At 45.4% G+C, this 22,688-nt stretch overlaps 1 protein-coding gene across 2 annotated transcripts in view; it reads left to right on the top strand.

Annotated features, from left to right (window-relative positions):
• Nucleotides 1-1,882: 1,882 nt before the first annotated feature.
• The window catches only part of fbxw5 (F-box and WD repeat domain containing 5), a 36,818-nt gene continuing 16,012 nt past the window's right edge, over nucleotides 1,883-22,688 (top strand). For both annotated transcript variants that reach the window (XM_043719804.1, XM_043719803.1), the window contains exons 1-4: nucleotides 1,883-2,117; nucleotides 12,991-13,148; nucleotides 14,023-14,197; nucleotides 17,044-17,192. In XM_043719804.1, coding sequence (XP_043575739.1) covers nucleotides 1,925-2,117; nucleotides 12,991-13,148; nucleotides 14,023-14,197; nucleotides 17,044-17,192 — 675 coding nt within the window. In that variant the 5' untranslated portion in view covers nucleotides 1,883-1,924. The remainder of the gene's footprint in view (nucleotides 2,118-12,990; nucleotides 13,149-14,022; nucleotides 14,198-17,043; nucleotides 17,193-22,688) is intronic.

Below are 22,688 nucleotides of genomic sequence, written 5' to 3'. Positions count from 1 at the left end.
GCGCTGCGACAATGACGGTTCCGCCCTGTGCTGCGACACTGACAGTTCAGTCCTGCGCTCCAACACTGACGGTTCCGTCCTGCGCTCCAGCACTGACGGTTCCGTCCTGCGCTGCGATACTGACGGTTCCGTCCTGCGCTGCGACACTGACGGTTCCGTTCTGCGCTCCGTTGCTGACGGTTCTGTCCTGTGCTCAGATATTGACAGTTCCGTCCTGCGCTGCGACACTGAGGGTTCCGTCCTGCGCTGCGACACTGACGGTTCCATGCTGCGCTGCGGCACTGACGGTTCCGTGCTGCGCTGCGACACTGACGGTTCTGTCCTGCGCTGCGACACTGATGGATCTATCCTGCGCTGTGACACTGACGGTTCTGTCCTGCGCTGCGACACTGATGGATCTGTCCTGCGCTGCGACACTGATAGATCTGTCCTGCGCTGCGACACTGACGGTTCCGTCCTGCGCTGCGACACTGACGGTTCCGTCTTGAGCTGCGACACTGACGGTTCCGTTCTGCGCTGCGACACTGACTGTTCCGTCCTGCGCTCCAACACTGACGGTTCCATCCTGCACTGCGACACTGACGGTTCCGTCCTGCGCTGCGACACTGACTGTTCCGTCCTGCGCTCCGACACTGACGGTTCCATCCTGCGCTGCGACACTGACTGTTCCATCCTGCGCTCCGACACTGACGGTTCCGTCCTGCGCACCGACACTGACTGTTCCGTCCTGCGCTGCGACACTGACGGTTCCGTCCTGCGCTGCGACACTGACAGTTCCGTCCTGCGCTGCGACACTGACGGTTCGTCCTGCGCTGCGACACTGACGGTTCCGTCCTGCGCTGCGACACTGACTGTTCCGTCCTGCACTGCGACACTGACGGTTCCGTCCTGCGCTGCGACACTGATGGTTCCGTCCTGCGCTGCGACACTGACGGTTCCGTCCTGCGCTCCGACACTGACGGTTCCGTCCTGCGCTGCGACACTGACTGTTCCGTCCTGCGCTCCGACACTGACGGTTCCGTCCTGCGCTGCGACACTGGCGGTTCCGTCCTGTGCTGCGACACTGACGGTTCCGTCCTGTGCTGCGACACTGACGGTTCCGTCCTGCGCTGCGACACTGACGGTTCCGTCGTGCGCTGCGACACTGATGGTTCCGTCCTGCGCTGCGACACTGACGGTTCCGTCCTGCGCTCCGACACTGACGGTTCCGTCCTGCGCTGCGATACTGACTGTTCCGTCCTGCGCTCCGACACTGACGGTTCCGTCCTGCGCTGCGACACTGACGGTTCCGTCCTGCGCTGCGACACTGACGGTTCCGTGCTTCGCTGACATACTGGGATCAGATGTATTTCTTGCACTTGGTGGTCAACTAGTTCAACAGGTAGAGTGTTTTTTTTGTGTTTAATCTGTGAATACTTTGAAATTATGTTCTATATCTTGGTGTAGGCTGCTGTGGACTGTAGATATCCCTGTCTCCCAGATGGTTACGTTCTTTATCCCTGCTGTTTCTGCACTGTGCAGCTGTGGGTTTCTGTGTAGGCACCATTGCAGAGTCTCTTTGTTGACCTTCTAAATCTATCACTGATATTGTCACTGAGACGGTAGTGTCGTGGTAAGGTCACTGAGACAGTGTTAACCCATAGTAATGTGATTGATTCTTAACTAGTTGTGAAAATACAGAGCAAATCACCTAGCTGAAGAACAATGAGGGATGGATAACATATCCTGACCTTGCCAGTGATCTCAAAATAAATATTTTAAAATCCAGAGCTCCAGAAATGTTGCTGAGTTGCTGTGTAAGGTGTGGTTTGTTTGACCCTCAAAGGGTATTGCAATATAGGAATGGTTCCTGAATCAGCATTTTGCGTTTTCATTCTTTTCCTGATGATTTTCTTTTCAGTGTCCATGAGCTCAGAATGATAGGATGGAGGGAGGGGGCCTCCCCCAGTTGCCAGACACTGTTCTCCTTGAAGTCTTCCTGAAGCTGGAACATCAAGACGTCCTCGCAGCTGGCACCACATGCAGGCAGTGGTATGGGGTGTCCCGCGACGAATTTCTCTGGAAGGACCTCTTTTATCGTTACTACAATGTGAATCGCTCAGTGCCTCGTCACCCAGGTTTGTCTGTTTGTCTATTTGTCCTGCTGGACAGTGTGCATTCGCAAGTGTGTCATACGTTGTTGAACACCTGCCTTCAGAACCGAAGGAGGGAATGCTTCAGTGCTTCTTGAGCCTCCGCCATTCAATATGGTAACAACTGACCTTTGACCTCAACCTCGCCTCTGAGGCCAGTATATTCTACCTTTCTCAGGTAATAGGCCAAACCTGAGCACAGTTCTCCAGATTTGATCTCAATAAAGCCTTATAGAATTACAGCAAGGCTTCCTGACTTCACATCTTGCACTCAGGACGAATATGCCTTTGGTATCCTTGCTGCATGTAGTTTTCTGAAGTGGTCCTTGTCCAAGCAGCTGGAATGAGAACTCTAGAAGCATGGATTGCAAGAAGAGCTCACGTGGCTGATTTTTCAATATTTTAATTTCAAATTAGCCTGTGAACGAAGTTGAGATTAGATTAGATTACTTTACAGTGTGGAAACAGGCCCTTCGGCCCAACAAGTCCACACCGACCCGCCGAAGCGTAACCCACCCATACCCCTACATTTACCCCTTACCTAACACTACGGGCAATTTAGCATGGCCAATTCACCTGACCTGCACATCTTTGGATTGTGGGAGGAAACCGGAGCACCCGGAGGAAACCCACGCAGACACGGGGAGAACGTGCAAACTCCACACAGTCAGTCGCCTGAGGCGGGAATTGAACCCGGGTCTCTGGCGATGCGAGGCAGCAGTGCTAACCACTGTGCCACCGTGCCGCCCAATTGGGTGCATCACAGAAATGGAAGATGTATCTTCCATTTCTGTGATGCACCCAAATTCCTGTGAATGCCAAATTTAATAGTTTTGCACCTTTTTAAAAAATATTCTGCCTTTCCATTTCTCTTCATATAGTTGTTAATTTCTTACTTGCCCACTTTGTCCTCTATCTGTCACCTTCCAGTCTATATGTCACTTCCCTTGTCTGTATGTCTCTGCAGTCTCCGGCTTCCTTTCACTGAATCCTTACGGTGTGGAGAGACGCCACTCGGCACATCGAATCCACATTGACACTCGGGACAGCGTCCCACCCAGACCCAGTGCCCCCCATAGCTCCGTCTCCCCGTAACTCCATATTTCCCATGGCTAATTCACCCAATCAGCACATCCCTGGACACTACAGGGCAAATTGGCATGGTCAATCCCCCTAACATGCGCATTTTTGGACTGTGGGAGAAAACTGGAGGACGTGGCAGAAAGCCATACAGCCATGGAGAGAATGTGCAAACTCCACACTCATGTTCACCCAAGGCTGGAATTGAAATGGGTCCCTCGCATTGTAAGGCACTGTGCCATCCTCAATTTTCCAATGGAGGTGTGTATAGTAAGCAAATTTAGATGTCTTACATGCAGATAGGTAAGGGCTATTCTGAAAATTGCTAAGGGCTCAACACCAGTCCTTCTAGTACTGTACCCTCTGTCCCAAAAACCACCTTTTCATTCATGCTTTCAAATCAGTCCTTACTCCCCGCTCATGTTGAATCCCTTGAGCATTAAATAAAAACCAACAGAACTGCGGGTGCTGTAAGCCAGAAACAAGAACAGATGTTGCTGGGAAAGCTCAGCAGGTCTGACAGCATCTGTGAAGAGAAATCCGAGTTAACGTTTTGGGTTCTGAGGAATGATCACCGGACTCAAAACATGAACTTTGGTTTCTCTTCACAGCTGCTGCCTGACCTGCTGAGCTTTTTCAGCAGCTTCTATTTTCGTTGCCCGTGAGCATTAAATTTGTGTAACAACCTCAGAGATGTTCTGAGGTTACGAAAGATATTGTATGATTGCAAGTCTTTTTCCTGATCTGGAGTGAATTTGCCTCTTACCCCAGACGTTAAATGGCAGTTTGTCTAGATTTCTTTCCTTCCCTTTAACGTTTTTTGAACTTGTGTACCGTTAGTGCACAGTAAGAAAGGTTAGTTCCCAAATTGTCTCAAAGCAGCTGGTCACCAGGAGCTTTTGGGCTAACTGGTTGCTTCGCATATGGTTTCTAGTGTTCTCAAGGAAGCATTCACCCTCCCATTATTAACTTAGCCATTTAATTGTTTTTGAATAAACCTGCTGTCTGTGATATTGCAAAAGTAGATGAGCAAAACTCCAAGTTGGGTTGGAAGCAAGAATTAGTCAAACAGATGTATTTCCCAGTTTTGAAAATAGGAAAGGAGGTAGAAAGAGGAAGTGTTGAGAAAAGGTATTCAAGAGGACAGGTAATAAACGATCCAAGACAGAATGAAAGGAGCAGGAAATGAGTATGCACAGGTTACACGGAGAGACAATGGAGGCAATAGAGAGATTCAAATGGAAGTTCAGTGCCCCCCACCCACAGTCATCAGATGAGACTCCATTTTTTTCAGCGCTTTTATTCAAGCTTATGTAATCACATGTATCTGAATTCACCAGTTTCCTCATTTCCCCTTCCCCCACCTCACTCCAGCTCCAACCTTCCAGCTCAGCACTTGCCCGAAATGTCGATTTTCCTGCTCCTCGGATGCTGCCTGAACTGCTGTGCTTTTCCAGCACCACTATAATCTAGAATCTGGTTTCCAGCATCTGCAGTCCTTGTTTTTACCACACCAATCCTCTGAAGAGTATCCCACCCAGATCCATTCCCCTACACTATTGCTTTTTCCCTTGTCTAATCTATCCATCTGTGAACACTATGAGCATTGAGCATGGCCAGTTCACCTGACCTGCACATCTTTGGACTGTGGGAGGAAACCGGAGCACCCGGAGGAAACCCACGCAGACACAGGGAGAACGTGCAAACTCCACACAGTCACCTGAGGCTGGAATCGAACCTGGGACAGTGAGGCAGCAGTGCTAACCACATGATTGCAATTCATTTGCATCTGCTAATCAGAAATTAACATGGGTCATGGTTTTCCAATCAACTCCAAGATTAAGAATTCATGCTGAATCAAACGAAAGGTACAATTTCAGTATTTATAAGGAAGGAGTGAACACTCCTCCCTGTGACAAAAAATCCACTCTGTTTGAGTCTGCGAAAAGAAAAACATTCTCTGCTGGCAGCTGCATTCGAGTTTCAACCTGATGTTTGAATCAAATGCTTTAGTAAAGTCCATGTGGACAATATCCATTGCTCTACCCTCATCAGTAAATTTTGTTACTTTGTCAAAGAAAATCAATCAGGTCTGTGAGACAAGGCTTCCCAACATGGCCTGTAATTTCCTGGATGATCCCTGCTGTCCTCCTTAAATAAAGAAACAACATTGGCTAGTCATCAGTCATTTGGGACACCACTTGTGGCTGAAGAGGATACAAAGATCTCTGCAGGGGCCAGGAATTCCTCTTTTCCCACCTTCATTATCCTGGGATAAATATCATCAGGCACAAGCGATTTTTCTACCGTAATGTTTTTCAAGACATCTAACATCCTCCTTAATATTGAAATGCACCAGAATATTTGTAGGGATGTGTAGGTTAGGTGCTTTAGAGGGGATCGGTATGGACTTCGGTTGGGCCGAATGGCCTGTTTCCACACTGTAGGGATTCCGTTCTATGCTATTCTTCTGTTCTGTCCTATGCTAATATCAACATACCCTCTCTATATCATGAACACATGTTCCTGTAGGACACAGAACAGTACAGGCCCTTTGGCCCATGATGTTGCGTTGAGCATTTATCTCAATCTAAGATCAACCTAACCTACACACCCCTAAATTTACTGCTGTCCATGTGCTTGTCCAGCAATCACTTAAATGTCCCTAATGTCTCTGACTCTACTCCCACCACTGGCAGTGCATTCCATGCACCTACCACTCTCTATGTAAAGAACCTACTTCTGATATCTCCCCTATACCTTCCTCCAATCACCCTCATGACAGCCATTTCTGCCCTGGGGAATGGTCTCTGGCTATTTGCTCTGTCTATGTCTCTCATTACCTTGTACACCTCTATCAAGTCACCTCTCTCCCTTCTTCTCCCCAGTGTGAAAAGCCCAAGCTCACTCAACCTCTCTTAAACATGCCCTCCAATCCAGGCAGCATCCTGGTAGATCTCCTCTGCACCCTCTCTACAGCATCTACATCTTTCCTATAATGAGGTGACTAGAACTGGACACAACATTCCAAATGTGGTCTAACCAGGGTTTTGTAGAGCTGCAGCAAAACCTCGCGGCTTTTAAACTCAATGTCCCTGCTAATAAAAACCAAAACATAGTACACATTCTTAACAACCTTGTCAACTTGTATGGCAACTTTCAGGGATCTATGTATGCGGACCCCAAGATCCCGCTGTTCCTGCACACTGCCAAGAATCCTGTCTTTAACTCTGTATTCAGCATTCAAATTTGAACTTCCAAAATGAATCTCTTCGCATTTATCCAGGTTGAACTCCAACTGCCACTCCTCTGTTCGGTTCTGCATCCTGTCAGTGTCTTGTTGTAGTCTGCAATAGCCCTTGACGCTATCTACAACACCACTGACCTTTGTGTCATCGGCAAACTTACTAACCCACCTTTCCACCTCATCTATAGCTCTGGTTCCCATCCCCTGCCAAACTAGTTTAAACCCTCCCAAAGTGCTCCAGCAAATCTCCTGCCCAGGACATTAGTGCCCTCCAGTTTAAGTGTAACCCGTCCTTCATGTACAGGTCCCACCTTCCCCTCAATGATCTACATACCTGAAGCCCTCCCTCCTGCACCAGCCCTGTAGCCACGTATTTAGCTGCATTTGCTCCCTGTTCCTCTCCTCACTAGCACATGGCACCAGTAGTAATCCTGAGGTTACTACTCTGCTCATCCTGCTTTTTAGCTTCCAACCCTAACTCCCTGAAATCACCTTTTAGACCCTCATCCATTTTGCTAGCAATATCACTGGTGCCAATGTGCATCACGACTTCTGGCTGCTCACCGTCCCTCATCACAACCTTATAGACTGGATCTGAAACATCCCAGACCCTGGCGCCTGGGAGGCAACATACCTTCCTGGAGTCCTGTTCATGACCACAGAATCTCCTGTCCGTTCCTCTATTGAGTCTCCTACCACTAGCGTTTTTCTATTCTCCTCCCTTCCCCTCTGAGCCACAGAGCCAGGCTCAGTACCAGAGACCTAGCCACCATAGCTTTCCCCTGGTAGATCATTCCCCTCTAACAGTATCCAAAACGGTATACTTATTATTGAGGGGAACGGCCAAAGGGGATCCCTGCACTGTCTGCCTGTCCCCTGACTGTTACCCATCTACCTTTTTCCTGTACCTGAGGTGTGACTACCTCCCTGTAACTCCTCTCTATTGCCCCCTCCTCCTCCTGAATGACCTGAAGTTCACCCAGCTCCAGCTCCAGCTCCAGTTCCAGTTCCCTATCGCAGTTTCTGTGGAGCTTGAGGCGGGTGCACTTCCCATAGATGAAGTCAGTGGGGACACTAGTGGTGACCCTTACCTTCCAAATCCTACAGGAGGAGCATGCATCTGCCCTAACATCCATTCCCACTGTTCTGAATTCCCAAAGAAACTATTGAAAAATAAACTAGGATCCTTACCAAATCGGTGCACAGAACCTTTTTTATTGTTAGAGGAGGTGGATGGGTGGGAGACACTACCTTAGTAGTGTTTCGGGTAAAGCAACCACCCAAATATATTACCTCACTTATTCGGCAGTCCCGTGTCCGCTCCTGCTCAGCGTGCACTCCACCTGTTCTGGAGATAAGTAATTAGAGTCAAAGAGAGTACAGCATGAAAACAGACCCTTCAGTCTAACCCGTCCATGCTGCCCAGATATCCCAACCCAATCTATTCCCACCTGCCAGCACCCGGCCCATATCCCTCCAAACCCTTCCTATTCTTATACCCATCCAAATGCCTCTTAAATGTGTTGCAACTGTCCCAGCCTTCACCACTTCTGGCAGCTCATTCCATACACGTACCACCCTCTGTGTGAAAAAGTTACCCTGTAGGTCTCTTTTATATCTTTCCCCTCTCACCCTAAACCTATGCCCTCTAGTTCTGGACTCCCCAACCCCAAGGAAAAGACTTTGCCTATTTACCCTATCCATGCCCCTCAATTTTGTAAACCTCAGCCTCCGATGCTCCAGGGAAAACAGCCCCAGCTAAAGGATTAATTTACACTCCCAGCAGCCCCTGATCCTCATTCTCACCACCCCCACTGCTGCTGCAGAAACGGTGAATACTGATGTGAAGTACTGTTTCAGGACCTCACCCAGTTTCTCTGGCTCTATGCATTAATTCCCTCCTTTGTTCTTGAGTGGACCTACCCTTTCCCTTGTTAGCCTCTTGGTCCTAATATATGTATAAAATGCCTTGGGATTTTCCTTAACCCTATTTGCCAAGGACATTTCATGGGCCTTCCTTCCTCGCCCTCCTAATTTCTAATTTATTTTCTGTCTTGTTTATTATCCTAAATGGTCGTGTTTGATTTCAGTTTCTTAAACCTTATATATGGTTCCTTTCTCTTTTTGACTAACCCTTTCAATATCTCTTGTCATCTGAAATTCCTGAATCTTGCCACCCTTATCTTGCATCCTCACAGGAACATGCCAGTTCTGAACTCTGATTAGCTGGCCTTGAAAAGACTTCCACATGTCAGATTTACCCTCAAACAGCCACTCCAACCTAACTTCTCCAGTTCCTGCCTAATACTGACGGAATTATCCTTCCCCTAAGTTAGCACTTTCATGCAAGGACCAGCCTTTTCATTATCTATAACCATGTTAAAACTTACAGCTTGATGATCTCTGTTCCCAAAATGTCCCCCCACTGAAACTTTAACCACCTGGCGAGGCTCACTCTCCAAAATAAGGTCTAGTACTGCCCCTTTCCTATTTGGATTCTGCACATATTATTTCAAGAAACCTTCCTGGATAGATAGCCGTGAGTTGAGGGGTGCGTAGGTTAAGTTATTATATTTTACATTAGGACTAAACCTCGGCACAACATCGTGGGCCAAAGGGCCTGTTCTGTGCTGTACCTTTCTATGTTCTATGATATGCTTAACAGATTTTGCCCGTCTAAGCCCTTGGCACTAAAGGAGTCCTGGTCAATATTGGGGAAGTTAGAATTACTTACTACCAGTCCTGTTGGGTTTTAAAATCTTTCCATGATTTTCCCACTGAGTATTAGGAGGCCTATAGTATAACCCTATCTTGGTGATTGCACCTTTCTTATTCCAGAGTTGTCCCCATATGGCCTGTCTGGATGAGCCCTCCAGGATGTCTCTCTCAGCATAGCTGTTACACTCTCCTTCATCAGTAATGGAATTCCCATACCCCTTTTACAGTCCTGTCTGGTATGCCTGAAACATCAAAACCCCGGTGCATCAATTGGCCAGTCCTACTCTTCTCTCAATCACGTTATTATAATGGCTACCACGTGATTGTCCCATTACTAAATCAGGCTTTAAGCTCATCTCGAGTCATAAAAAGTGTGGCACTGGAAAAGCACAGCAGGTCAGGCAGCATCCGAGGAGTGGGCCTGATGAAGGTCTTAAGCCCGAAATGTCGACTGTCCTGCTCCTCGGATACTGCCTGACCTGCGTGCTTTTCCAGCTTTCACTTTCAACTCTGACTCTCCAGCATCTGCAGTCCTCACTGTCTCTTCTAAGCTCATCTGCTTTACCTGTTATATTTCTTGCATTAAATATACTTCAGACCACTCGTCCTGCTGTGTTCATTAACCTGACCCTGCCTGTTCTTCCTATTTGACTTAGTTGACCTAACATTGACTTTCTCCTCGATCACTCCACATGTTGTGACCTGCTGTTCTGTTTGCCAATCTCCTGCCATATTAGTTTAAACCCTCCCAAGTGGCACTAAAGGAACTTCCTGCGATGGTATTGGTGCCTGTCCAGTTTAGGTGCAAACCTTTCTTCTTGTCTGGGTCCCACATGGCCTGGAAGAGATCGCAACGATTCAGATGTCTGAAACCCTCCCTCTTATACGAGCTCTTCAGCCAAACATTCAACTGTGTTATCTTCTGTACTGTAACCCTTGGACGCCCAGGAGGTGTAATTATGTAATCTATACGTATTCCCTCAGTTGAGGGCAGAGTTAGCATTTCTGAACAACCCACTAGTACTCCCATTCAGGCTTCTCCTCCCTCTATATTTAGACTTCTGGCCTACCCTAATTTCCAGGATTTGGAGATGCCGGTGTTGGACTGGGGTGTACAAAGTTAAAAATCACACAACACCAGGTTATAGTCCAACAGGTTTAATTGGAAGCACACTAGCTTTCAGAGCGACGCACCTATCACCTGATGAAGGAGCTTCACTCCGAAAGCTAGTGCTTCCAATTAAACCTGTTGGACTATAACCTGGTGTTGTGTGATTTTTAACTAATTTCCAGGGCAATTCTGAGCTTAGAATCTCTAATCATTTTTACAAATTGTTGTCTAACCCATTGTGTAGCATTTTGTTATTGTGACATATTATAGACAAAAAGGGAATGTTCCTGAAACATTCTAAGTCACTTTGAAAATGGCTGTAGTGTCATGATGACATCATGGTTTGGGTTGTCGTACCCTACCCTAGCTATTCCATCTGCTGGTGGACTCATTGGTTTTGGACGTTGTGTGAGTTATAACACCATCTATCCTCCCCCACAAAGGGGAGGTGGGTTCTTCCAGCCAGCAGTCAAGTTAAGCTATGGTCCCACAGTATTGTTGTGAAAGTCTCGAGATGAACTCATTATAATGTGGGCTTCACATACACAGTAACGTCTACCCAGTCCCGTAGCTCTGTTGTGTATTCTGCTCAGGTCCAAATTACCATCCAGGTTCTATAAGGATGTAATATTTAGGTCCTTGAGAGTTTGTAAATTTAGATTAGATTACTTACAGTGTGGAAACAGACCCTTCGGCCCAACAAGTCCACACCCACCCTCCAAAGGGTAACCCACCCAGACCCATTTCCCTCTGACTGATGCACCTAACACTATGGACAATTTAGCATGCCCAATTCACCTGATCTGCACATCTTTGGACTGTGGGAGGAAACCGGAGCACCCGGAGGAAACCCACGCAAAAACGGGGAGAATGTGCAAACTCCACACAGACAGTCACCCAAGGCTGGAATTGAACCTGGGACCCTGGTGCTGTGAGGCAGCAGTGCTAACCACTGAGCCACCATGCCATCCACAATGCTATTGTATCAATTCACTTTGATTGTTGGCTCATCCCATCCATTCGAGTTTAAAGCACAGGTTTACAGAGATTTCGTATCATTTTCTTGTTTTTGTACTCTGTCCCTCTTTTTATGCAGCTCAGGATCTTGTATGCTTTATGAACCATTCTCTGAACCATTTATAATTTATACACATGAACAGCCAGGGCCCTCTGTTCCTGCACCTCCTTTAAGAATTGTATCAATTGTTTCTTATTGTCTCTCCACATTCTTCTTACCAAAATGAATCATTTCACACTTCTTTGTATAAATTTCATCTGCTGCCTGTCCACCAACCCAGCTGTGTCCTTTTGAAGTTAATCCCCATTGGTCTCAGAGTTCACAATGCTTGCAATTCTTTTGTCATCTGTAGATTTTCAAATTGTGTTCCGTAAACTAAGATGTTGGTCATTGATTTATATATAAAGAAGGGTCCTAATAGTCTATAAAATTGGGCCTAATCCCAATCTTTGGGAGATCTAGGCTAGTAATCCAGAATACTCTGGGGATCCAGGTTTGAATCAGAGCATGACAGATGGTAAGATTTGAATTCAGTAAAAATTTGGAGTGACAATCAAAGGTAGTCACATTCTTTAAAAAAAAGATATAAACTACCTTCAATTAAAAGCACAATCTGGTTCACAAATGTCTTTTAGGGAAGGAGACCGCCATCCTTACCTGGCCTGACCTCCATGTGACTCCAGACCCACAGCAATATGGTTGGCTGCTAATGGGGGCCATTAGAGATGGGCAGTAAATGCTGGGCGAGCCAGCGATGCCCACATCTCATGAACGAATATATAAAATCCGGATATAAAATTTCCCTGGTCCATACAACAACTGTTTGCCACTCTAAGATTTCCTGTCACCCAACCAATTTCTTATCTGTGTTGCTACTGGCCCTTTTACTTCATGACACTCGGGACTAATTGCAACTTTTTATCAAATCACAGAATTGTTATGGTGCGGTAGGAGATCATTCAGCCCATCATGCCTGAACTAGCTCCATTACTTAATGCCATACTCTGTTTTCTCACTTCTGTCCAAATAACCATCCAATTCTACCTGCCTCCACCACATTTCCAGGCAGTGTACTCCCTCACAACTTGCTGAGTGAAGAAATCTGTTCTCACATTACCCTTGCTTCTTTTGACATCACTTTCTATCAATGCCCTCTCGTTCTTGTTCTTTCTATGAGCAAATGTTTTTGGGAAGTCTATATGAACCTCATCAATGACATTGTACTCATCAGCTCTTGTGCGAATGCTGGGATATTTATTCTAGCCCTGATTCTGAGCACAGCAAAACACTGGAGAAAGTGAGGACCTCAGATGCACATAGGTCAGGCAGCATCTGAGGGGCAGGAGAGACGATGTTTTGGACATAAGCCCTTCCCGAAACATCGACTGTCCGGCTCCTCGGATGCTGCCTGACCTGCTGTGCTTTTCCAGCAACACACTCTTCGACTCTGATCGCAAAACACTGCACTGCCTAACACTGTGACTCGTGCCAGCTTTCATGAGGAAATGCCACCTTCACCAATGTGCCACAGGTGTATTTCTCTCACACCATCCCCACAGGTAGCTGCTTAGAGTTTACAGGCAGGGTACAGGAAGGAAATAGATGTTCAACTAAAACAGATATCGGAATACCTTGTATTGCCACAGGCTAACACCACTCAATGCTAATATCTTGCTTCTTCTAGCTGCAGTTTCATGGCTGGGTGAATTTCAGAGACTATACGACACAATTCCATGTGTGGAAGTGGAGACCTTGAAGGAACATCGTGACCAAGTCTTACATGTCAGTTTCTCTCACAATGGCTACTTATTTGGATCCTGTTCCAAGGACTGTTTTGTCAAGGTGAGATCTCTCTGTCTGAATTTATGACCTGTCTCACTGTGTAATTTTACAACCTCTGTCACTCTATAAATTTAAGACCTCCATCTCATTGTATAACTTTCTGACCTCTGTCAGTCTGTGTGAGTTTGTACCCTCTCTCACTGACTTTACAACGTTTCTCACTCTGACTTCACATCCTGCACTCTGAAATTACGGTCTCTCACTCCGTGTGAGTTTATGACCTCTCTTACTCTCAAGTTTACAACTTCATTCAAAGTTTATGATTTCTGTCTTCTCTCGCTTTGTCAGAGTTGATGATCTCTCTCACCCTCTGTGGGCATTTAAAATCTCTTGCTCTGTGAGTTTATGACCTTTGTGTCTTTGTAACCTCTCTTACTGTGTCTTTACAATCTCTCTCTCTCTCTCTGTCTTTGCAGTCTGTACCATTGTTACGTTATTGAATGACTATTTCAATTTGTTCCGAATGTAGTTTTTGGTATGTACTGGTTTTGGATAAACACATGTCGGTAGTCCCAGGCATTGTTTGAAATGTTCAAGCAACGTCTAGTTTCCTGTCTATCTTGTTTCTTGTTCAGTACGATGCAGTCTCGCCTCAGTCTTTTTCAGATGATGTTTCTCAGAATCCATTGGCTGCCCAGATTTATTTTCATTTCTATTGTGTAGGGAATGTTGCCTATATGTGATGACAACTTGTCTATATTTCACATCGGTTGCTACCCAACACAGCCTATTTTCAGCCATTACTGTCGTACTTTTAGGTAATACATTGTAAGGTGTTTTATTACAAACCTGTAAGTGCCTGAGCTCATTCTGTTGAACAGGAACTCTGGCTGTTAGATGGCATCCTCAGTGTTGTTTTCATTGTTTCTTTCAGGTGTGGAGCAATGATTTGGAGATTTCAGTGTTGCACAGTGCCAATATGCGCCCCTACAATTGGAGCTATACCCAGTTCTCCCAGTTCAATGCTGAGGACACCCTCCTCCTTGTCTCTGGAGTCTACATTGGGCCTCACAGCTCATCGTCTGGTGAAATCGCGGTCTTCAGTCTAGGTACCTCTCTGCCAGCATAATGTTAATGAGTGGGTTCAGCAATACCAGAAAAAACACTGAGCCTTGGGAAACATATTTTGACCAAAATGGGAACAGGAGGAGGCCATTGCTTTCTGAAAGCCTGTTACCCATTCAATAACAAGATGGATGATCAGGACAAAACTCCATTGACCCATCTTTGATCCATATTCCTTCAAAAACAACATTTGTTGATCTCAGTCTTGAAAGCTGCAGTTCCTCTTTCTTATTCACTGTCTTTTTGCAGGACAGAATTACAAGGGCCTATTAAATACACAACTCAATATCAATACCCTTAATCTTCTGCATTCAGGAGAATGCAAGTGCGCATATTAAACCTTTCGGACTTGGTCTCTATTGAAGATAAGGGAATGATGCAATATCAAAAATATATGAAATCAGAGCAAGATGAAGCCAAATAGATGTATTTCACATCGAGAATACAGTGCTGGACCTTCTTTCAGTGGAGATAAGTCTGTCCCTGTATAACACTGGTGGAACAGGTCTGTCCCTGTGTAACACTGGGGTACAGTACTGGTGGGGACAGGTCTGTCACAGTATAACACTAGGGTACAGTACTGGTGGGGAAGAGACTGTCACTGTATAACACTGGGGTACAGTAATGGTGGGGACAAGTCTGTCGCTGTATAACACTTGGGTACAGTACTGTTGGGGACAGGTCTGTCACTGTATAACACTGGGGTACAGTACTGGTAGGGACAGGACTGTCACTATAAAACTGGGGTACAGTACTGGTGGGGGCAGGTCTGTCGCTGTATAACACTGGGGTGTAGTACTGGTGGGGACAGGTCTATCACTGTATAACACTGGGGTACAGTACTGGTAGGTACAGGTGTGTCACTGTATGACACTGGGATACAGTACTGGTGGGGACAGGTTTGTTACTGGATAACACTGGGATACAGTACTGGTGGGGACAGGTATAACACTGTATAACACTGGGGTACAGTACCAGGGTGACATGATGTGCAAGAATCGTTTATACACTTATGCACAATGTTTAAGAGGCTTTTAGGCAGTGTTATGGACCAGACCAAGCTCTCTTCAAATACATCAAGGAGATAGCCTAGATCTTAAACCTTTATTTAAAGGCTGTGTTTGATATAATTCGATTGGTAATATCCACAGAATCACTACAGTGTGGAAACAGTCCCTTCGGCCCAACATGTCCCCACAGACCCTCCAAAGAGTAACCCACCCAGACCCATTCTCCTACCCTATTATCCTTTTTACCCCTGACTAATGCACCTAACCTACACATCCGTGAACACTTTGGGCATTTCAGCATGGCCAAGTCACCTGACTTGCACATCTTTTGCACTGTGGGAGGAAAACGGAGGAAAGCCACGCAGACACGGTGAGAATGTGCAACCTCCACACAGACAGTCACCCGAGGCTGGGATTGAACCAGAGTCCCTGGTGCTGTGAGGCAGCAGTGCTAACCACTGAGCCACTGTGCCGCCCCATATTACTTGTTCAAAACACACTTTATTCTTATACTACAATTAAAATACAAACAAAGGAAAGAAGAATTGGTAAGTAAAAGAAATTGCAGCAGGGGGCAGTTGGATTCCGCAGTTTAAGAGTAGGCCATCAAGAAATAAAACATGGTAAAGATCGGGCACTACTGAAAGTTGAGATTAGACCAAGTCCAGATGACTACATCTTAGTTTGCTGATGGGAGTTCAGAATGTCTGAATTAGGAGCAGGAGGAGGCCATTCAGCCCCTCTGGTCTGCTTCTGTAAACAATATGACCACGGCTAGTCCTCTGCCTCAATTCTATAAAGTCAGGGCGGTAACTGCTGAGAGTCTGACCATAATCTTCTTTGGATTTGGGTTGAGTGCTGGGGAACCGGAAAACTGCAAGTGTTAAACCCTGTTCAACATGAAGTGAGAGGGGGAAACTCAACAAATGCCAACAGTCATCCGAAAGTCAGTGTTAGGGATTCATTTAGACTGCAGCAGTTCAAGAAGGTAGCTCACCACTAACTTCTGAGGAGAAAGTGAGGTCTGCAGATGCTGGACATCAGAGCTGGAAATGTGTTGCTGGAAAAGCGCAGCAGGTCAGGCAGCATCTAGGGAACAGGAGAATCGACGTTTCGGGCATAAGCCCTTCTTGGCTTATGCCCGAAACGTCGATTCTCCTGTTCCCTGGATGCTGCCTGACCTGCTGCGCTTTTCCAGCAACACATTTCCAGCACCACTAACTTCTCCAGGTCAATCAGAGATGGAGACTAAATGTTGTCACAGCCAGCAACACTGAATCCTGTGAATGGATAAAAGAACAGATCAATCGAAGAAAAATATTAAATGGCATTTGAAAAAAAATGAGGATTCATTAATTATAGCTGTACGTATCAGCTTTGGCTCAGTTCAGAGAACTGTCATCTTGAAGGTTTGGGGGTTTAAGACGCACTCCAGACTTGAGCATAAAGATCAAGATTGGCGTTCCTAATTTGGATCTTTATTTCAAGTTTAATGGCTATTGAAGTCCTTTTTCTGCAATCCTTCAAAACTGAAGTCATCCAAGAAATGTTAAATGTGAAATATATTGCAGCAGTTTCTGAAAGTTATTCAAAGTTTGCAGCTGGAATGCATTGCCTCAAATGGAGGAGATTCAGGAATAATGTTTGTAACGTAACTGGAAAAATGTTTGAAAAGGAAACATTTGCACAGAAAACGGGAAAAGCATTAGTGAGAGGCTAGAGAATGAAACAGCCCTTTTCCTGTGTCTTCCTTGTTGTGACATTGTTTGAGTCTGTAAGCAATATTAATTTCACCTGCTCTGGGTAATCTCTCCTTTCAGATGACTTCACCTTGCTGTCCAGAGTGAGGAATAAACCCTATGATGTCTTTGGTTGTTGGTTAAATGAAACACATCTGATCTCTGGGAATCTACACTGGATTGGGAATATGACGTCCTGCTCAGTGTTGTGGTTAAACAAGGCCTACCAAGTAAGTACACATTAGCACTTTGCCACCGTCATCCCTTTAAACCTAACCTTCTTTCAAATTGAAGCCAATACGTTGACAGGAGTAGTATATTACTGTGTCTCTCCGATGCCAAATGTAGGAATTCAGAGTGTGCAAATGAGCATGACAGAGACTTAACAAGTGACTGTGTCAGAGAGAGCATTGGGCTTTGCAGAGCCTGAGAGGGAGACACAGAAAGCATGGAAGCGGTGAGTATCATCGAGATCTCAAGTGAGAACGGTAGGGGAAGCAAATTTAATAGAGAGCTTTAGAGAGAGGGAAAGTATGATAGAGTAAGCAAGTATTCTACAGAGTATTGCTGAAAAAACACACATCCAGTCAAAGCTTTCTATCTTGTACTAATCAAGACAATTCACAAGATATACCAAAGGAATAGGGAACGCCATTTCCATAGTGCATGACAAGCTGCTGCTGTTTGTGTACATGAGTGAGTGGACTTGAATTTGTGTACATGAGTGAGTGCGTGGGGTTGCAAGCAACTGCATGTATGTGACAGCGTGTGCATGTGCAGGTGAGTGTATGTTTGAGTATGTGCATTTGTGAGCAACTGTGTGTATATCAGCCACTGCATGTATGTTTGAGAAAGTAAATATATAAAACAAAAAAGAGTGGCTAAAGTGGTCTTTTAGAGGATGAGAAGGGGCATTTAGTTACTGGATGTGATGAAATGGCCGAAGCATTGAGCAGGTATTTTGTATCTGTCTTCACAGTGGAGGACATGAATAACATGCTCTCAGTGCATAACAGCATTCCCTCTCTCTTAAGAAGGATGGTAATGTTATGAAGTTGAAGATGTATACCGTACCTTTAATTGAGGGGTCCGTAACTCACACAATCCCCAGCTGTAACTCGACCACATTTCATCAAGGCTTAGCATTATCTCCTTGTTTTTGCATTCTGTGCCTCTCTCAGTAAGACCATCTGCACTTTCAACAGCCTTTTCAATCTGTCCTGCCCCACTTAAAACTCAACACGCCCAGGTTTCTTTGATTTTATATCTTTAGAATTGTATGTTTCATATTGCGTCTCCTTATGCTTTCTGTCAAATTATTTCAGCTTCTATGCATTACGTTTTATCCGCTAAATGCCCAGTTCACCAGCCTGTTTCACAGAAATTTATTGCCATCCTTCTCATTGGTTATAATATTTCCAAGATTTGTAATATCTCCAAACTTTGAAATTTCTCCCTCGATACTTAATTCCAAATCGTTGAGCTGTGGGAGACACCTCCATACTGTATGAAAAACAATTATTCAAGAAGTCTCACTACTTTGGTGCGGATACAATTTTGGATAGGAGATACACTTTAAACTCACAAACTTGAATTTTACTTGACTTTACCAAAGTGCCATTTTCACACATTTCCATTTTGTGCCTTTTTTACTCATTCACATGATAAAGGTGTTGCTGGCTGGGTTGCCCATGCTGATTACCCCTGAAAAGGTGGGAGTGAGTTGTCTTCTAGAACTGCCACAGTTCATTGAGGGTGCTGCTGATCAGTGAGTGAGGAGAATTCTGGGAGGACTTGGCTCAGTCACTCAACCAAGGAGGGGAGTGCAGAAGAGCTGGTGTTAGCGGTGCAAGGGCATCTAACAGGGCACTGCTGAGAAGCCACTGAGGAGGTTTCTAGGAGAAGTCCTCGGCCGCCCTGGAGCAAATAAAAGGGAGGCAAGCTCTAGTAGAGTGGCCATTTTGAGAACGGCTCCTTTGTAGTTGAAATGCTGATGGAGGTTAAAGTGTGGGCTTTGGTGAAGAGGGCGATCAGCAATGAGGTAACGTAAGATTCCATTCTTTGTCTAATTGTGGAGGGTCAGAGATGGCAGTTAGGATAGTTGTATACTCCTGCCAGATGTGGGAGATAGGGAGCAGTCTAGTGTCTCTGACAACTATGTCTGCAGCAGGTGTGACCAGCTACAGCTCCTCACAGGCCGCGTGGTTCGGTTGGTGTGTAGGTTGATTGAGACTTTTTTGTTCTAATTTCTGTTTGCAGTGGCAGAGTGAGACAGTATTTTCCAACAATGCAGGGGTGTTTAAATGGCTGTTCTTAAAGCTGTGAACCCCACAGCACACTAGTCCATGCAGTAGAACATCAGGCCATTAACACACACAGATTAGCATTACAGGTAGTTTGTAACCCCTGCTTTGTATAATCATGGAAAGCCAAACCATAAAAACTCTGCAGGGGTGACTTGCAGAGGGGGTAGGTAGTCAGTTCCTTCGTTCTCTCTTCCTTTTATTCTCTCTAAGGTTTTTTCCAACAATCTATAGGTACAGCATTCTACAACTCCAAACAGGATTTTTCCAAACAGTGACTAAATTTACATCTGCAGTCATTTTTCGGATGTGGCACATCACTTTTCAAAAGCACATTGTGGAATTAAAAGTTAATGAGTTGATGGTATTTCGGGGTTCTGATCAGTCACGAGTGTCATCGAACCATAGAAGTGATAGAGCACAAAGGGGCCTATTCAGCCTATCTTGTCCATGCTGACCCACAGACACCCAGATGTCCTTTCCAATTTCCTCCCAGTCCTCCCTCAACATCATAGCGAATAATCCATCAAGCCCTGGCAACTTTCCACTTTCAAGAATTCTAATTCCTGTAACATACCTTCTCTCATCATGATTATTTTGTCCAATATTTTACACTGCTCCTCTTGCATTACTATATCTCCATCAACTCTTTCCTTTGTGAATACAGAGACAAAAAATTAATTTAAAATTCTTCCCATATCTCTGTGTCTTCACACACGTTCCCTTCTTCATCTCTGATAGGTCCCACTCTTTCCTGAATTCTCCTCTTGTTCTTTAGCAAGATAAAGGAAAACCCAAAGATGTTTTACCAGTAGATAAGGAAATCAAAAACAGGGAAAAAATATATATTTCTTTTCTCACTTAATCCCTGCACTTTCTGCACTCCTCTAGGCTAACTGCAGTGTTATGTGCGACTAGCATATACTTCATTTTTGTTTAACCTTCACCTGTATTTCTCTAGACATCTAGATTTGACGGTCCCATTTTATTTCTGCAGGGGCGATGTCTGCTTTGTGCCAAGGATCTCACTGTTTAGTGCCTCCTCCTAGTTTACCATTGGCTTATCCTTCAGCAATCTGTCAGTCCACTTGTCTCACACTGTTTGAAAAAGATCAGTTCAACTTTTGGGCAACTTTAGAACTGACCTTCCTCTCAGCCAACACCCTTCTCATCTACCCCCTGCCAACCTGGTAATGTCACGAGACCAGTAATCCAGAAACCCAGCAGACATGGGTTTGACTGTGGAGGGTGCTGAAATTTGAATTTGATAAATAAAATCTGTATTTAAATAAAACTAGCTGAATGATGACAATGAACACATCTGGCACATTGATGTTTCCTTCTGTATTTAGGGAACGTTAGTGAACCAGATGAATTCATTGTCATCATCTGGCTAGTTTTTATTTAATTCCAAATTTTTTTTATTGCAAGAATCTTTAGGGAACGAAAATGCTGCCCTAGCCTCATCTGGCTTACACATGACTCCAGACCCACAGAAATGTACTAACTCTTTACTGCCCTCTGGACAATTAATCTTGGCCTCACCAGCAATACCCACATCCACTAACAAATAAATAAAACCTGCCCAGCCGCCACCTCACTCCTTCACTAACATTACACTGGACTTAAACTACCTAGTTGTCAGTGAGTGTCATAAAAAGGGGATCGATCCTGTCTGCGCCAACAGCACTGCGCTGTGGTCGAATTCCCTAGGGCCATTGACGTACCCTGGATTTCTAGGAAAGCTGGGCTGAGGAGAATCCGTAAACGTGCAGTGAGGGAGCGGCGGTGGAGGAGGCCCAAGGCTTTTGCCCGAAACGTCGATTTTGCCTGTCGAATTCCCTAGGGCCATTGACGTACCCTGGATTTCTAGGAAAGCTGGGCTGAGGAGAATCCGTAAACGTGCAGCAGGGACAAGACAGGACAAGCTTCAAGCAGACTAGATCTGAGCATATTTGTCACTGTTTGGAAACTCCAGGCCATAGTGAACAAACTGACACAAAATCTGCTAATATCACACTGCAATCTGTTTATAATCTGAGGAATGTGTACATGTAGGTTTGAGGAATTGTGCGCTTATCTTCAAATGTGAATGTTTCCTTGTGAGTATCTGTGCCACAAGTGAGAGCATTTGTACATTCCTTTGCACTGCATATTTCTGCACTGTTTTCAGTTTCTATTCTTTTACACTGTCTATGATCATTTGTTAATCTTGTTTTCATCTCTCCTTTTCTTCTCTCAATCTTCCTGAAAATGCTTTTACATGTTTGTCTTGTGATTCTCATTCCTGTCCAGACTGGCTCTGTATTTATTCTCTATCCACTGATCTCCTTTGGACCTATCAGTTTGTTAACGAGAGCTGTGCTGCAGCCCACTTAACTCACAGTCACTGAGAAACCCTGCAGTGCTGTATTCTGTGTGTTTGATTTCACCTTCCTCGCAGTTCTTATGATCTGAATCGCTTGAAATAATATTCTGTACAGTTTCAGCAGTTTGTTTGTGTAATCTCAGGCAACCAGGAATGTAGACTACAGCCACTAGAGGGAGGTGTCTACTGCAGTCTCTGGGATCAGTGCATTGTAACCATGGGCTGGTGGAAGTCTCACTGTCGATGCAGTCAAACTGACGATAACTCAGGAACTGGGGTATAGATCACCTCCTCTCCAAACAGGACTCTGCAGTACTGGAGGAGACAGATATAACACTGGGGCCTAATGGTGATATTAGATTAGATTCTTTCCAGTGTGGAAACAAGTCATTTGGCCCAACATGTCCACACTGACCCTCCAGAGAGTAACCCACCCACATTTCTCTCTGACTAATGCACCTAACGCTATGGGCAATTTAGCATGGCCAATTCACCTGACTTGCTCATCTTTGGATTATGGGAGGAAACCAGAGCACCCGAAGGAAACCCACGCAGACACGGGGAGAATGTGCAAACTCCACACAGTCAGTCGCCTGAGGCTGGAATCGAACCTGGATCCCTGGTGCTGTGAGGCAACAGTGCTAACCACTGAACCACCATGCCACCCCATGGGCAGATCTGAAGAAGGACCCATGCCCGAAATGTCGATTCTCCTGCTCCTTGGATGCTGCCTGACCTGCTGCGCTTTTCCAGTAACACATTTCTCAGCTCTGATCTCCAGCATCTGCAGTCCTCACTTTCTCCTAGTCTGTCATATTAGTCTGTCAACCATGTTAGGGAACTGGAGCAGGGATGAAGTTCGGATCATTCTGGAGGCAGAGGGAGTTATTGAGAGGAGTTACAGGGAGGTAGTCACTCCTAAGGTACAAGAAAAAGGTAGATGGGTTACAGTCAGGGACGGAAAGGGAACCGGCAGGCAGTGCAGGGATCCCCTGTGGCCATTCCCCTCAACAACAAGTATACTGTTTTGGATATTGTTGGGGAGCGGGGGGGGG

Source organism: Chiloscyllium plagiosum, chromosome 30, assembly GCF_004010195.1.
Source record: "Chiloscyllium plagiosum isolate BGI_BamShark_2017 chromosome 30, ASM401019v2, whole genome shotgun sequence".
Classification (NCBI taxonomy): Eukaryota; Metazoa; Chordata; class Chondrichthyes; order Orectolobiformes; family Hemiscylliidae; genus Chiloscyllium; species Chiloscyllium plagiosum.
Note: the sequence above shows the minus strand (reverse complement) of the source record. Positions and strands in the feature narration are given on the sequence as shown.